The 16,628-nt window shown below is 45.7% G+C and overlaps 1 protein-coding gene across 1 annotated transcript in view; it reads right to left on the bottom strand.

The window, feature by feature from the left end:
- Positions 1 to 5,174: 5,174 nt before the first annotated feature.
- LOC128438854 (zinc finger SWIM domain-containing protein 6) overlaps positions 5,175 to 16,628 on the bottom strand; it is a 43,878-nt gene continuing 32,424 nt past the window's right edge. Inside the window, exons 10-14 of the mRNA XM_053421595.1 lie at positions 15,928 to 16,063; positions 8,433 to 8,590; positions 8,110 to 8,273; positions 7,388 to 7,469; positions 5,175 to 7,289 (exon numbers count right to left, since the gene is read on the bottom strand). Of these exons, the coding sequence (XP_053277570.1) occupies positions 6,424 to 7,289; positions 7,388 to 7,469; positions 8,110 to 8,273; positions 8,433 to 8,590; positions 15,928 to 16,063 (1,406 nt within the window). The 3' untranslated portion in view covers positions 5,175 to 6,423. The remainder of the gene's footprint in view (positions 7,290 to 7,387; positions 7,470 to 8,109; positions 8,274 to 8,432; positions 8,591 to 15,927; positions 16,064 to 16,628) is intronic.

The raw sequence follows: 16,628 nt of genomic DNA, 5'->3' as shown, positions 1-16,628 counted from the left end.
CATTTTATGTCCCTCCGAGGCTCGTTCCGCCTTGCCGGAAAACGGCGAGAATGTCAAAAGACGTAAAAAAGATGGCACCGCGGTGTGTGCTCAGGGCGTAAGTTATGGCCGTAACTTTCTCACTCTGTCAGGCGCTTTAACCGTCTGTCCTGGAGGACACATTAACTTGGTATCCTTAAATAAAGTCCTTTAAATAAAGCTGGGGGAGTTAAATAATGAGAAAGCTGCTCCCTCCGTCCTTTCTGCTTTTAAATGAACCTCTGCCTTTCTTATTAATGTCCCCTTATCGCTCATCACGGCCACTGACCCGCCGCTGTAACCCCTTCCCACTCAACCACACGAGCAGCTCTGGCAAGTGGTCGCCGCAGAAGTAATTGAGGGCAATTTTCAAATTAAAATTTAAACCCCTCGTCCATCTTCATGCGGTGGGGGGGAGCCGCGGAGAGGGGGTTTGGGGCTGATGACTTGATCAGGTTTTGCGAGCGAGGCAGGTACTCGGGCTGGGCGAGGTGGGATGATGAACGAGGGGCATTAATCTCTGTGACAGAAAGAGAGGAGTTAGCAGCGGTGATAGCAGCGCTAACGGCTTTAATTAGCATTTAATCAGATGCCTCGGGGCCGATGGAGGGGGAGAGAGGAGATCAAACTCCAACGGCCTTCTGTAAGACGAGCAGGAAAGGAGGACGCTCCCTGTGGTAGCCGGCCTGATGCTGCAGGCGGTGTCGGAGAACACATGCCTATGATCATTTTTTTGTTCTCCTGTAATGATCGCAACCTCGATGCACCACAAAGGCCCCGGACCTTTTGCAGAGCGAGGTAGTGTAATGGAGAAACTACAGTCTATGTTCTTTTCCTGGATAGTTTCTAGTACTGAAAATATTATTGGAATGTTTATTGTGGTTGAAGGAGGGAACGAGGGGGAGAAAAATGAACATGGATCCACAAATGCATGGGAGGATTCATCCAAAGTGTTTCCTCCCACTTCCTGGTACGGTCAGGAAGTGGGAGGAAACCCATTGGGTATCCAGGATCCTACAAGGTACAGACATTTTCAGGTGTCTGTGCTGTTGGAGGAAGTCCAAGGCCTGGATGGGCATATCCGGATTTAATCATCAGCAGAAAAGATGAGTACGTGGGAGAACTCTCACTTCCTGTTTGGTTTAGTTTTTCACTCTCTGGCTGTGTCTCAAAGCGAAGGGCCACATCCGTCGGAGGCTGCATTTAAAGACCAATTGCGTCACTGCGGCGTGACTGTCTCCTGTGTGACCTCTGCCTGCATCAAAACTGAGACTTTTCATTTAAACTTGGAGTTTTGCCTGATTCCTGCATGCGAGTCTCTGCTCTTAGTCCAGCCACAGTAACTCAGATAACAAATGTCTCTGGTTCTTGTGAACCAGAGACATTTGTTTGAAAAAGTGTTCATTACAAAAAGGAAGTCAATAAAAAGTAAGCTGAGACTTTAATTCAGTTTTTTAAATATGAAACATCATAAGACTTAAAGTAATTTAACTTCCTGCCTCTATCAAGAAGCTGAAGCACGTTTCTCGTAGATATTGGGTCAATTTCAGATGAATGTGTTAACTTTGAAGTTTTGTTCCCAGCTGTGAGGAAAAGGCCAATGTGCGACTTGAACTGACTCCAGGTTTACTTATTTTGGGATTTACTCAAGAATAAACAAGTATCTATGACATCCAATGAAAAAGAGAACAACAAAATCTACATCTACTATGAAACTGTACAATAATTCACACACTTGTGCCATAATAACTTGTTTTACATAAGGGTATTCATACAAAGAAAACGTGGTTGAAAAAAAAAATTGTTGAAACCTACTTTACAGTTTGCTCCAGAACTGGATTTGTCCGTGTCACTGTGATTTTGAAGGTTTTTTTGTTGTTGGTAAAGAATGTGGAAGTTCTGGTCCCGTGTTAAAGTCTCGTTCAGCCCTGAACAATGTTTCCACGCTGTTAAAATGAATACTGCAAAATTTGGTTCGACTTAAAATTTTTTTCCAGGGGTTAAACTATAAAGCATAAAGATCTACAGTTCTGCAAGAACATGTCGAGGCCTTGATGTCTTGTGAAGCCGTGAACCAGTGTGTGTGTGAGAGGAGTTGTGAAAAGAGAGGGAGGGAATGCTCCAGATAGTTTCGAAGGTGGTGATGAGGAAGAGGGCTTTTGGCATGAAAGGAACCGGTGTGTAATCATGATGTCATTAGGAGTATACAGTGAGACAGGCCGGAGGAGGCTGCTGCACCGCGCTGCACCCAGGGGACGTCATTACCAACTGGAACTGAGCAGGGACCTGAGCACAGGTCAGACACACAGGAAGTGGTCGAACACACACACTCACACAACGACACACAAGTGTATGCTTACTCGCACTGGCTTACCACGCATGCAGGAGTGTTTTGACTATCACACACACACGCACACACATGCACACACACACACACACAAACACACACATCCATCACATAACAAATGGACAGTTCTGTCTGGCATCTGACAGCAGACGGGTGCTTTTGTTTCTAAACCTGACAAATTCCTCAATATCTAAGTGGACACCTCTATGGACAAATGTGCCTCATTAATGAGCGCACACAGATGGACAACACACAAACACACACACAGGGAACGCGGACCGAGAGCTCGTGCTGTGCTAAGTTGCGGAGTCTGTGTGTGTGTGTGTGTGTGTGTGTGTGTGTGTGTGTGTGTAGCCGTCTGCGCTTCATTACTGTTCACACGCAGACAGTTGCAGTGTTTTTGTGTCAATGTTTAATGAGGGGCTGGGAGTCTGGGGACCTTTCTGCTGTCAGGAGCTCCTGTAGTCTGGAGCTACCACCTGTTCTCATTCACTCCCTAAAGGCCTCAACACACACACACACATACACACACACACACGTATGCAAGAAAACACATGCAGACACACAGAGGCATGCAAACAAGCAGGAGCACGCACAGAAACATGCCTCCACAAACACACCTGACAAACTACATACACCGATTTAGTCGTCCCGTGACACCACTGTTGGCGTCGGACGCATGTAAACAGGTTATTGTGGTTGGTTGAGCCCCGGCCGCATGACAGCATCTACAAAGACAAGGGGAATATCAATTGATTCATTTCACATTCCTCGTCAGCCCGCTGAGATGACAGCGTGAAGGCTGCTGCCGGCCAGAGTGATCCCTCTCTGGCTTTCTGACGCGGCTGCTTGATGGAGATCTGCTCCGTCCTGACTGATGAGTCGACCAACGAGCGCAGTTTCAGTATCGACCCATGACAGCACAAAACAAATAAATGCATCCTGTGTCAGGGAGCAAGGATCGAAAACAAAAAATACCAAAATCAGCTCCGAAAGACGTGAATATACATTTCAAAAAACTAACTTTTATTAAAACAAAAAAACAAAAAAACAAATCAATTATTGACTCATTAACAAGATTATAAAACAGTGATTTAGTTACATAAATAAATTGATATCGGTGTATCAAATCTTAATTTCATAAGCATGTATACATGGGTCATTGTAATAAATAAACTGGGAGAGCAGAAGATTCCTACACAAACAAACAAAAAAATAATAAAAAAATCAAATAAAGAATGAAATAAAAACAGCTAGAAAGACTCAGAGGAAATTGTTTCTGAAGAGAACAAGAGACACTGGACAATGTAAGAATTTTTTTTCCACCAAACACACGTGAGGAATTGCTTTGTTAAAGCATGAGTTACACAGCCATTCACTTACTAATTAAGGACACTAAAGCTGGGACCAAGGTGGGTCGTCTCTCACCTCTTTCGGACACGTTTGGTTGTTAGACAGATCTCCTGTTTGGTTACTTTAAAGCGTTAAGACACGGCAAGAGAAAAGGCTGCTTTTTTTCATCTCAAATCAACGCAAAACGGAGAAACAGATGCACAGAGAAACAGAAGAGAGAAGAAAACTCTGATACAAAGAAGACGGTAAAAAGAAAGGCAATTAATGAGAGGACAGCCGAACAGTGCAGAGGAGACACCGGCAATTCTGTGGCGGATGGAAGAGAGAACTGTGAATCCAGGGTAGATTGAACCTGTGCATAATTACCACTGCGAGCCTTATTGAGTTGCACGACTACTGAAAATTGCTCCGACAAGTGTTATATTACTTCAGCCGAGATATGTCCTTAAAAGCATGTAAGGCTGGACACATAATACATGATTATTTCAACCGGATTCTTCTTCAATTAGCTCCTGTGTAAAGCACATTATAGTATTTTCTTCGCCCCCAAAGGATCCAATGGAGAACGAGTGCTAGTACAACAGCTTACATGCATAATTAAGTACTTCAAGAAATCCTTTATTGTGTGTTTTTATTTTTATTTTTTTTATATATTTTTTTTAAATCGACCGATGTCCTGAAGTAGTCGACCCCCCTCCCCCCCCTCCCTGTGCTTCAGTCAGCAGGAATGAATTTTTCTTTTCTTCTCCGCCATCACCAATTTGACTCAACCTGCATTTCTGATGGGGGTCCAGCTTCTCAAGTATGAACACGTGCGGCCCTGCCAGTCCAAAAAGCCGTCAACGCGGTAAAAAAAGGTCAAGTCCTTCTGATATGTTCCGTTTTTCAACAAAAAAGAGGAGGGAAAAAAAGAGACAGAGGAGACAAGAGAGAGAAAGAAAAGGAGAGCGAGAGAGAGAGCAAACTACAGCGGCTTCAAGTATTTCACATTACATAGAATACTCTGTATAAATTAGTTTAACATATACTTTCAGATCCTCCATATTCAGACATATACTATGGCATATATACAGAGTACAATAAATGCTCGCTCATGTTGGGTCGTGTTTTTGTCTTTTCTGTTTTTCCTGTAGTCAGTCGCTCATTTGTTCCGCCTTTTTCTTTTTTCTTCCTGTGTAGAGAAATCCCTGAGAACGTTCTGGTTGACAATTACTGAAGGTTCCACACAATGAACTGTAACAGCAGAAAGTCTAATTTCTATGATTCACATGCACAGAGGGAAATGACACTGGCCTCGTCCGGAAAAACTAAATACCGTGCAATGGTGGCTGCAGAGATGAGAGGGTGTGTGTGTGTGTGGGGTGGGGGGGGGGGGGGGGTACTGACATACATCTTCAGAGTGCGTCAGAGCAAATTCTTTTGTATGGGGGGGGGGGGGGGGGGGGGGGGGGGGGGGGGTTGTGGATAAGTACCAATGCCAGGGCGGTGACGTACAGCTGAGCCAAGCGCGGGAATCACAATCTCCTCATAACCTTGGTCTCACTAGTGAATCTCTGGTTTCATTAACACTGTCGGCTCATCCGAGATAATAAATACCGTGACAGCCACGAAAAAACAAAACTGGGAGCAGGTTCAGTATCGTGTCATGAGGTAGTCGTCTCCCTCTGGGCGTCCGCTTCAACTATAGAAAACTACACTATATCAGTTTTTTCTTTAGCCAAATTTTGGCTGTTGAAAATAACCCAGCGGTACTGCATGACATTGATGTAACAATAATACTCAGTATCTGTGTCTAATGTGTCGTCACTGCCTCCCGTCCTCTGTGAAACAGGTGATGTAGCTACTCATGATGTGGGCGGGGGACAACAACACGAGTTAGCTAAGAGCGTTGTTGTGTCTGTGTGTGTGTGTGTGTTTGTCTGTGTGTGTCTAATGAAGCTAATGCCTGGGACCCAGAGAAAAAACTAATGGCTGCTCAAGTGCTGTTGCTGCTGCTGCTGCTGCTGCTGCTGTGTCTGAAGAAATGCTGATGGCAGCTTTCTGTCAGTGCTAAACCAAGCTGTGCCGAACCGAGCCGAGCTGTGCAGTGCTGCCCAGCGCCCACCGGTGAGGGCCTAGACAGAGGGAGGTGCTCCGTGTGGTTTAAAGCCTTAGTTTCTCTTTGAGGATGTCGAGACGTTTTTTTTTTTTTTTCGTTTTTTTTGTCTTGTTTGTACACGAGCGCTGTTGAGGAAGGGCTTCAGCCACTTGACAACATATAACTCAATGTACTCAAAAAAAAAAGGGGGGGGGGGGGGAAGAGGATGTTTTAAAATCATAAAAATAACAAAAAGCCATTTCACTTTTCATTTTCCTCTCGCACACATGTAGAGAAATACGCACAACATTCACAACGTGACAAATTTCCTCTCTTCTGAAAAATAAAAACACTTCTGTACACGTAGTAGTAATAATATTATTAATAATAATAATAGTAATAATGTTTATAACAATAACAACAGCAAGAACAATAATACCGCGTGTGGCTCTGTTGATTTTTTGTCATCTTTTCCTTTCTCTTTTTGCTTCATTCTACAAGTCACAATCCTCTTTTTTACTTGTCTATGTCATAAGTCCAAAAGAAGTTCAAAAGGCAGACGCAAGTTAATAGAAAAGTACTAGAGTGAGGAGGGAGGGGGGGCATCAGGTGACCCCCGGCCACACCCTCAGCCAAACCGCTCCCTCACCAGCATCATTAGTTTCTTTTTGCCCTTGTAGATCTGTTTCAGGTTGTCTATGAACTGCGTGAACTGAATGTGTCCGTCGTGAGCCATCATGAAAGTCTCCCGGGCTTTCCCCAGGAACTCGATGAACTCGCTGTAGTGGCGCGGGCTGATGTGTGTGAGGCGCGAGTGCGTGGTGTTGATGTAGGCCCCGATGGTTGCGTCCAGCAGCTGCCTGAGCGGCGCCTTGTCCAGCGACATCAGTTTCCCAGAGTTCCTGCGGCTGTGCAGCGCAGACACCATCCCCGGCGTGGTCAGCGTGCACCGCCGCAATATGTCCGAGAGCACGGTGGCGCACTTCACACTCTTGACCACCAGGGGGATGACTGCGGCAAGCTCGTTTTTCCCCAGCGAGTGGCTGAGGGCACAGGCCCACAGCACATCGTTGATGGCCGGGTGTGTGTCCTGGTTGTAACTGAGGTTCAGGTGAGCCATGGCTAACGTCGCCAGCTTATACGCCCTCATCGGGTAACCGCGATGCTCCATGTAGCGTGCAATAGTGAACAGCTGCGTGTAGCTCATCCCCGTCGACGCCGCATCCAGTACAATCTGGTAAGCTGTCTCGAAGGCAATGTGGTCCTTTTCACAGAGTGTCAGGGCAGAGAGGGCGCAGTTCTGAGGGTCCTTCATTGCACACTGCAGGGCGAGGGTGCGGGCGGAGGAGGCCAGGTTCTCCTGCTGGTGGCAGTCCAGGTGGAGGCGGACGATAGTGCTGTTGGACATGACGGTGGTGGCCACGATACTGGTGGCCTCGGTGGGGGTGAAGAGGGTGAACCAGCTCTGCATGATGCTGTCCAGCGCGTACACACCTGGAGGACACACACGGGTCAGAGTGATCAGAAGTGAACGGAAACAGCAAAGAACAAAACATTAAAAAAAAAAATGCGAACCAGCCGCAGTGACTCACCAACTTCTGTGGCACATGTGACTAACCAGCGCACCATCTCTCTCCTCCTCCAGTTTAACGTGGACAGAGTTATTCTCATCACCTGAGGAAGATGGGTTGAGGAGCAGAGGGAACGAAGGTGAGTTGACATTAAACAACATTGCATTTTAAAGCAAACAATGAAATAATGGAACATACTGGGACATTATACGTTTGTCCGGGGACAGTAATTAATTTTGTCCTTTCTGTAATCTTCAACCCTTTTCCAACTTCCAAACAAAAATAGTTTGATCAGTGTTGGCATGGTAGACATCACGGGAGTCAGGAGGTCTGGTGGTTGCGCTGCATGCTGGGAAATGGCCATGTAATAAGGAGCACCCTGTGCACCCTGCAGTGCAAAACACTGGTGTTCCCAAATTCCAAGACGATAACTCCATCACAAGTTTTTTCCAAATTAGGATTCAAGAACACCGGAGTCGACCCAAGAGGTTTATACATGACTGAGCCGCCGAGGCCTGCACAGGAGACTTCATCCTCCAGAGCTGTGAGCTAATTTCAGGAATTCAAAGAAGTTTTACAGCTGTTTGAAAAGAGACAGAGTGGGACTCACAGTAGAGAGGCTTTTTAGGAGTAGGATACTAAAAGGAATGTTGTGTTAATTGTTTTGGTTTTGGTTTTTCATTTGTCTTCGGACTGAAACTGCGATTAAATAAAAACATGACACACACTGAGCGTCTGCGTACCTGCAGCCCCAGCTCCAGAGAGACTTTGAGAAGTGTGATGTCAGGCAGGCTGTCCATCAGAGTGGCGATCTTGAACGCGTCCTGTGCCAGTTTGAAGATGTGAGACGAGGAGTGAATGTTTTTCTGGATGGACTCCAGGACCGTCTCCAGCCTGCGACTGTCACCTGGAAGAGACACCCAAAGCAGACATGATTTGCATGCACTTGTTTGTATGTAAATCATCCTCCATGTCACAAGCCAGCTGCAGGTGCAATGATCTGAATGATGGGTGTTAGCGTTACTGTATGATGTGTGGATACCGGTTCCTGTGAATATATCTGTACCTTTGGCCGCAGTGAGCATGGTGGAGGCCAGCTCACACTGCTGAGACTCTATGTGGCTCAGGGTGAACCAGCGCGGGTAGCGGTTGGGCACCACCGAAACGATGTGGTGGGGTCGAGACAGGTCACCGGACGAGGCCGTCGACTCCAACACCGGCAACCTGAAGCACACAGAAACGGAGAAAATGAATTAAACAATCAATCAAATACTTAAAATAAAAGTCGCTCGTAATGATTTTTTATGTGTGTTTAGAATGGCACCTGGTAGAAAACATAGGCCCAACGCACTCATAAACATCAGTCCCATAAACATGCCAGGTTTTTGCCTTATCAAGGAATATGAATAATGTGGAAAGTTGAAGTAACTCTAATTTCAGAATCCGCCCCTCCGATTTTGACCTGCACCATAATTTAATTGGTTCTTCCCCGGGTCATCTCATGCCTCACGTCTCCATAAAATGTCATGAAAATTTGTTGATTCCTTTTTGCATATTCCTGCAAACAAACAAACAAACAAACTAGAAGTAGAACTCAGTAGAGCTCAGACTTCAGCAAAGGCCCAGCATCCTCCTTAAATCAAATCAAGTCAAACCAAATTCCCCAGTCATAGATATCAGTCCCCTTAAATATGCCGGATTTTTTTCATCATGATCCATGAATTATTCTCTCAGAACCGCACCAAAAGTTAATCCCTGACCCACTCTGCATCTTCCCACCAAGTCTTGTGGAAATCCATGACGTTGTTTTTGTGTAATCTAGCCTACAAACCAACAAACAGGCCGGGGGGTGAAAACACCACCTCCTTTGGGCGGAGATAATAACCAGACTATGAAAGAACGAGTGGCACTGAAATGAAAATCAGAGGAGACACGAATCAGCCACATCACAGTGAGATCGTTTTTCTTTCTTCTCGCAGAAACGAGCAGACAGACCGAATTACTGTACAGACAGAAAGTCTTCATTATGACGGCCGGTCTGAAAGTGACTTCAAAATGAAAATGACTTCAGTGATCACAGGGGGATAACAGTTAGCCTATCCCTGCAATTTACTTGCAACCTAGTATTTAATCACCTAGAAACCAAGGTATAATTAGTATTTTCTTCACTCTAATTGGTCATAATGAAGTCGGCGCTGTGCAACACCTGCTAGAGGATGAAGGAGCTTCACTAGTTTCTCTCTCTCATTATAATAACACTGACAGGGCCGAGGCTTCGCCGGCACCACGAGCATCGCCACCATTACCACTGTGGCCGGCTCATCTCCTATTCCGCTTCACTCCTCGTCCCTGCGCTACCACCTCAGTTTCAAAGGTCTCCGTTCCTTCAGAAGACAGCACAACCTGGCCTTCTCTCAGCCAATCACAAAGCTAATTGAGTCCACGGGGAAATTAGGGAATTCACCTTCCAGCCCCGTAAGGCTGGACACACATCAAACAAATACCAACACACATGACTGAAAGGAGGCAGTGAGCTCACACACACACACACATGCTCAGACAGACACACACACACACCTGCCCTTTTGAAAACACATCAAAGCAGCCCAGTGAAAGCAATGTGATGCTAAATGCCAGTTTCAATTTCAGAGCAAAGTGCATGTGATACTGTTGCCACCTGAGTGAAGGCATGCACAAAAACAGCCTCCTCTTCTCTGCTCGCTGTTTTGCCCAAGAGGACACGGGAGCGTCTCCGAGAGATGTGGCGACCAAACCCCGGTCGAGATGTGCGCGCGTGTGAAAACTCACACTCGCTGTAAAATTGAGATGTTTGGAAGCCCTGGCAACAGCTGCACACATCTAATGGAGCTGCTAAAAGCTTCAACAACACTGGGGCCTTCTGGAAGATTCCTGGGGTGTAGCAAAGCACAAAAAAAGAAAACGGCCCTGGGTAAAGATGGAAGCCTCATCAACATTCCAGTCTTTGTTTGGTTTTCACCAGAGAGCCAGAGGCCTCCATTGGATGGGAGCTTGAGAGGCCTGGCCAGCTGAAAAATAACCTCCTCAAAATGTTGGGAGGAAAATCCATACTGGGCTATTGTTCAGTGAGAAACAAAAAATCATAAATGATTGGAGGAAAAAAAAAAAGATCCTCGTGGACTTCTCTGTAGGGTTTCAGCCCGAGCACAAGCAGAGAGGATTCCCCCCCCCCCCCACGGGTGCATTCGCGTCGAGCACCTTGTAAACTACAGCTAAACGGTGCACGCTGTCTATAAACATGATCATCTTCTCTGCCAAATAACACTATACAAACTCTCAATTCAGTGTCAAGTGTGCTTAAAACATCAAATTAAAGTCATATCTCTTCACGGCGCTGCCACGGCTGGATATAAATGTGCATCATGGATGATATATAAAACACTAACAGAGGGAGCTGAAAAGAGGCAATCAATCCCCGGAGAGTGAGGCAGCACGAGGAGGGGGGGGGGCAGCTCGGGTGTCAAACGGGTCCTGTGGCAGTGTAGCACCCTGTCACATCTGAGAGGAACACGGCCGTACTCATCGCACCAGAGACAGTCGAGGACAGCGGTGTGGAGGACGCATGGGAGACAGAGACACTGTGTGGCGAGCACCTCAGAGCGCACGTCTCCTCCCAGGCTCCTCGGCCCCCTTAAGAAACCACATTTGAATTCATTAGATCTAGATTTTTATTTGGATCTCCACATGGATCAGATCACATACCAGATGTTTTAAATCAAGAGCCATGAATTCTATCTACGCCGGGAAATCAAGGAAAATGTTGAAAAACACCCACAATGTTAAAGAAAGTGATACAAGTCCCCAGATCCGCCCCTGATGAGGATCCATACCAACACTTAATGGGTGGTTTCCTGGCCCATGCATCCTTTCACCAGGTTTTTGTGGAAATCAGCCCAGGAGGTTTTTGCATAATCCTGCTGACTAACAGACAAACTAATTGAAAACATAACGTCCTTACTAATGGTAACTAATGGCTTGTTTTTGGGTCAGATGGTTTGAATTTGGATAAATTCAAATATGTAAGCCCCTTTTCCACTGGTCTAAAAACCAACGCAGGCCCTGTACACACCTGGTATTAATGTGTGTTTTTTGTTATCCGATCACAAGTGGTCGGCTGAGTGTGTGTGTTCACACCTGGCATTAACATGTGGCCCCACATGCTTCTTGTGATCTGATCTCACCTCCCCGCTCTATACTAACAAACACGTATATCACCTCTGTTCATGAAGACCAAGATATTTTGTTTTTACCCAGTCTGTGTGTGTGTGTGTGTGTGTGTGTGTGTGTGTGTGCGTGTGTGTGTGTGTTAAGGAAGGCATCGATCATTATGTGGTGATTAGTATTTTGAGCTGGTCGTTACAGACAAATCACAGAGAAGAGGAAAAATGTGTTTGATCCGTTGTGATACTGCAGCGGGTCAGAGGACGTCAGCTGAGTAGGGGGTCCTTCAATGTGGCCAGGACAACATGCGTGTTCACACTGCTCAAAGAATGTGGACACATGTGAATGTGGACACTGATCCGAGCGCTTCACACCTGCACTGAGTGATTGAATCACCAACACCACATGTTAATACCCGGTGTGTACGGGGCCAAACCCTCTCTGACATCTGGCTTCTGTCTGCCACGGGGATGGATACGACTCCCAGGTCACATGACTCCGCAATAGAAACGGGCTTTGATCAGCTGTGATGGAAGGATGACACCCGGGTGAACACCCTAATTTGGCTAGACAGCAAGTTCAGAGAGCGCCTCGGGTTTTTAGAACGTTCCTGACGTGGAACTCGAAACTCAAAAAGCGAAAGGCAAACCCTTCCACTAGCAATAGAAATGGAGCAAATTGCTAATTTAACCAGGTTTACCCACGTTAAAAAAAAATTGTATGCCCAGTAACTTTGGTGTGAAAGAGTTGTTATAGAGGAAGAAGAAAATGTGTGACAGGTGAAAGAGGAGAAGAAGAAGGAGCGAGATGTTGATGAAGAGCAGCCCCTCCATGTTTTTACCAAAACTCCATGGCCCTTTGGATTTCTGGTCAGCATCACCATGAGGACTGACCTCTCTGCCTCGTGCTTCTTTCCCCTCCGACTATAAACACCCTTCACTTTTCATAATCCATTAAGCGCACGTCTGTCAGCTAAGCGACACATCCGCTGGAAGACCTCCACTCTATACACAAACTCAAAGGTGGAAACCCTCACGATGCCTGACAGGAGGGAGGTCAAATCATTCTGCAGACAACTTATGAGGGTGACCCCCAAAAATGTCAGTTCACTGCTCTTCAGTGCCAACGTTTCTTGAACTGACAGGACGCATTGTTCTCCGCCCAGCAGGGAAGTCATCAGTCAGGTTGGAAATCTCGACATCCAAAAAAGGAACTTCTCAGGGATCTAAAGCTGCGTTTGGACCAAATGAACCTAGAACTTAGAGCCACAGGAACCGTTTCAAGTATCTGGAAGGCTCCTGCAGAGGGTTGGTCACCTGTGTTTCCACTATGATCTCAATACCAGGGGAAATTAGAACAAATTAGTCTGGGATTGAATTTAGAGCCTGGTTTCTGTGGTTGAAACACATGGAATCCCTGTAAAGGTTCCTATAGATCCTGGATTAGGTTCCTGTGGTTTAAAAGCTGCTAATGAGACTGAGGTTTGCAGGAATTTTCTGGAACTCAGAGGAAAATGTTTTGTTCAATATAATCAGAACACAAACAAAGATTTTAACTGCACACACAAATTGCAGCCATTTGAGTTTATATTCATAGAGGGATGTTGCTACTTTAGAGTAAATAAGGGTAAATCCCAACTGTGGATTCCAAGCATCTTAATTTGAAAACATTGCTTTTCATTTAGCGGGTAACCACTACTTAAGAGAAAATGATGTTGGCTGCCTCCGAGTGTCAGTGACAGATCACTTCACTGTCTTACAACAGCCTCTGACTGCTACTATGATAAACTGTGCTGTATATTTTCATGGATTATGGATTATGCAGATGATCAGCAGCTGTGGATTACAGAGAGAATCCAGATTCAGTAACATTGGAAGATTCAAATCTCAAATGAAAATCTAAGATGATAGCGTTCTTCTTCTTCTCCTCCTTCTCCTTCTTCTGTGGCTGCAGTTGAATTCCAGGCAGCCCGTGAACCAGTAAGCAGCTCCTGTGTTATTTGTGTTGGTTGTGTTATATGTGTTGGTTGCTCACACCGAGCCATCGCGCGGCACATGCTGCTCTCTCACACACTTGAATTAACCTCCTCCGTGGTGCGTAAACACACACAAATACACACACTTAAAAAACACTACTGGATAAGCGCTTTGCACACGGAGTCAGTCTGACTTCAACTCATTAAAAAAAGAAGAAAAAAAAGAAAGCGCCGGTTTAAGAGCAACTGTGAAAGGGAAGACAAATAGAGAGAGCAGGCGAGAAGTGAAAAAGTATGTGTGTGTAAATGAGAGCGTGAGTAGACTTTCTCTCTCTTCTTGTATCAATGATAGTGTTATAATAGGTCCATTAAAATAGCCCTGGTTCCTTTACCTCCTCCTCTATATTTAACTGTCCGCCGTCCCGTGGGAGCGGGGAGGTATATGCTATCATATTACACTACGCTACATTACACACATTCATTATGTGCTGAGTAGACACCCCTGGATCCCAGGAGCACCCATAAGTGGCCGTATTATTCTAAAACGCAGGTTTCACACAACAGGAGTGAGGATAGAGGAGGTGAGGGGAGGAAACAGGGAAGGTGAAGGGATGAGAGTTCGGACGCACGGCGGCTGGATGTGCAACCTCCAAACCACACCACCCTCCAGCAAGAGAAAAAAAAAAGTGTTGTTTTGGTTTTGTTTCACTTCCTGATTCCTCCTAACTGTTGAACTGTGGGAACGTGTGAATGATGTGTTTGTTGTTTTTTTTGTTCCCCGCTTGTCTCTGCAGGAAAAGAAAACTCCCCTCTCATTCATTCACTAATCATTTAACAGTTTTACGGCGATGGACTCAGAGAGGCCTCGCTTTATGGAAACACAACAAACATCCGCCCCACACTGCCCTCTCCCTGATGGCCCTGCACGTGTGTGTGTGTGTGTGTGTGTGTGTGTGTGTGTGTGTGTGTGTGTGTGTGTGTGTGTGTGTGTGCGCGCCTTCTCCTCATTACAGCCACACTAATTACACTCTCATTAATGTAATTAATATTCACTGATCCAGCTCCCACTAGTCACAACATCAAAACACTGCAGCGCAGACTGTTAAACACACATGCACATGTACACATTGGCCACAGACGAATACACGCAGGAGCCTAAAGTGCCCATACTCGGGTCATTTAAAGATTCATGACTTCAATTTGGGGGGAGGGGGTCTACTGAAATAGGTTTACATGCTGTAATGTTAAAGATATGCATAATTCGTCAAAAACACAACTGCAGATCTTCTTTTCACCACGTGTCTGAAGCGTTCCACGTGAGTTCTTCGCCTACTTCCCAGAAACTCTGTCTTGTGACGGGTCAACCGCTTTGAGCGTTTTTGGAGATATGCCTTCCACAGAGGAATCCTGATCAGCTGTACACACTGTAGTGGCCATGGTAACAACGATGCTGCTGATGCGTATCAATTCAAGTCCGACTTTTAAAACCTGAACTCTCTAAACAGATTCTGTGAATGTGAATATACAGAATCTGTAGGTGAAGGACAAGAGTTAGGGGCCCGCAAGCTTTCTGGGTTACGATTCTACTTTGACCAATCGCGTTTGAGCAGGTTTTTTCGTTTCCTGTAAACAGTCCTTGTGTTGAGCAAAAGAGGTCGAGGACACTGACAGAAATGCATCGGCTATTAGCATTTTCATTTATCTGCATTCATATACACATAGCTGTTATTAGAAATTGACCAAAATGTCATCTTGACCTAAAACACAACACAGTACCACTGTTTGTGTGGAGAAATGTTCAACTCTTGTGATAAAAGAAACTAGTCGGACAGAAAACAGTGTTCAACCAACAGTAGCTGATTGGCTCAGAGATCGGGATGAATGAGCAGATAGATATGAAAAAATGTTAAGACTAGAGCTGGACATTTCACAGAGGTAAGCCTTTTTTGTGTCGCTGTCTTATATTGTATATGTAGCATTATCATTTTGTGTAATCTATCTCTGTCATAGTAAAAACTGTGTGTAGGCGAGGATGTTGCATGGTGGTATTGAAGCTCAGTAGAAAAGAAGCCCAGGAATGCAAACAAGTCATTTCAAGAGCCGTGTTTTAGGAGATGAAAAACATGCAGAGAGATCAGGATCTGATTTACCAGGAGGTGTCACAATAACAAAAAAATTTACGAGCTGGAATCTGGACCAATCTAAACGTGATCCTCCAGTCTCAGGAGGTTAGTGGTTTTAAAAAGGCTCCATTTGCCCAAACTTTGGATGAGTTTCTTAATCCAAAAGGTCAACATATGAGTTCTTCGAATCCATATCAATTAAATTTGATGTTCACGGTTTCAACATGATTACAGCAGCACACAAGCACGTAAAGGGACCTTACCGCATGGCTCTCAGTGCAATTTTGTACGCCAGTTCAGCGTCATGAGGTAGGAGAGAGGTGAAGAGATAACGGGCGAAGGTGTGCATGGGGACGCTCTCTCTGTGGACGATCTCTCCGAGGCCAGAGTAGGGACCAGCTGTTTGAAAAAGAAAAAAAGACAAAAACAAAAAAAGGGAGAGGCTGGCTTTAGTGACGGAACAAACAAGTGGAAACGGTTTACAAAAAATCTGTCTCACAAATTCAATTAATTTATGGTACATACAAAACAGACTATTAACAACAGGTGCCGTGTTCTGAGTTGTGGTTTTTCCATTGTGTGCTGTGAGACTCATTTGGTTTGTGCCTTCCAGTCAGGAAGAGGCAAAACCATGCGGCATTAAAACAAACCGTGACGTCAAAAACCATATGGTCGTGTGTGCAGACTTGGCCTCACGCTCGCTCCCTTCCCTCCCTCTCTTCCTGCGCTTCCCCTCGTCTCTGGTGGGTTATTTTAAACCCCAACAGGCTCCGAAGCCGCAGACCACATCAACCAGTGGCGCGGCTGCAGCCTCCTGGGGCCTGCGGAGGCCTCAGAGCCTGGTCTTCTATTAGTAATGGAGCCAGAGGTGGGTGGTCGTGCCGGGACCGAGGCAGAGCTGGGGTTTGGGTGGGGACTGGAATGGAGATTGACTGGCCCAGGCCCCTCCAGGATGTGGCACCTC

The sequence above is a fragment of the Pleuronectes platessa genome, chromosome 4, assembly GCF_947347685.1.
Source record: "Pleuronectes platessa chromosome 4, fPlePla1.1, whole genome shotgun sequence".
Classification (NCBI taxonomy): domain Eukaryota; kingdom Metazoa; phylum Chordata; class Actinopteri; order Pleuronectiformes; family Pleuronectidae; genus Pleuronectes; species Pleuronectes platessa.
Note: the sequence above shows the minus strand (reverse complement) of the source record. Positions and strands in the feature narration are given on the sequence as shown.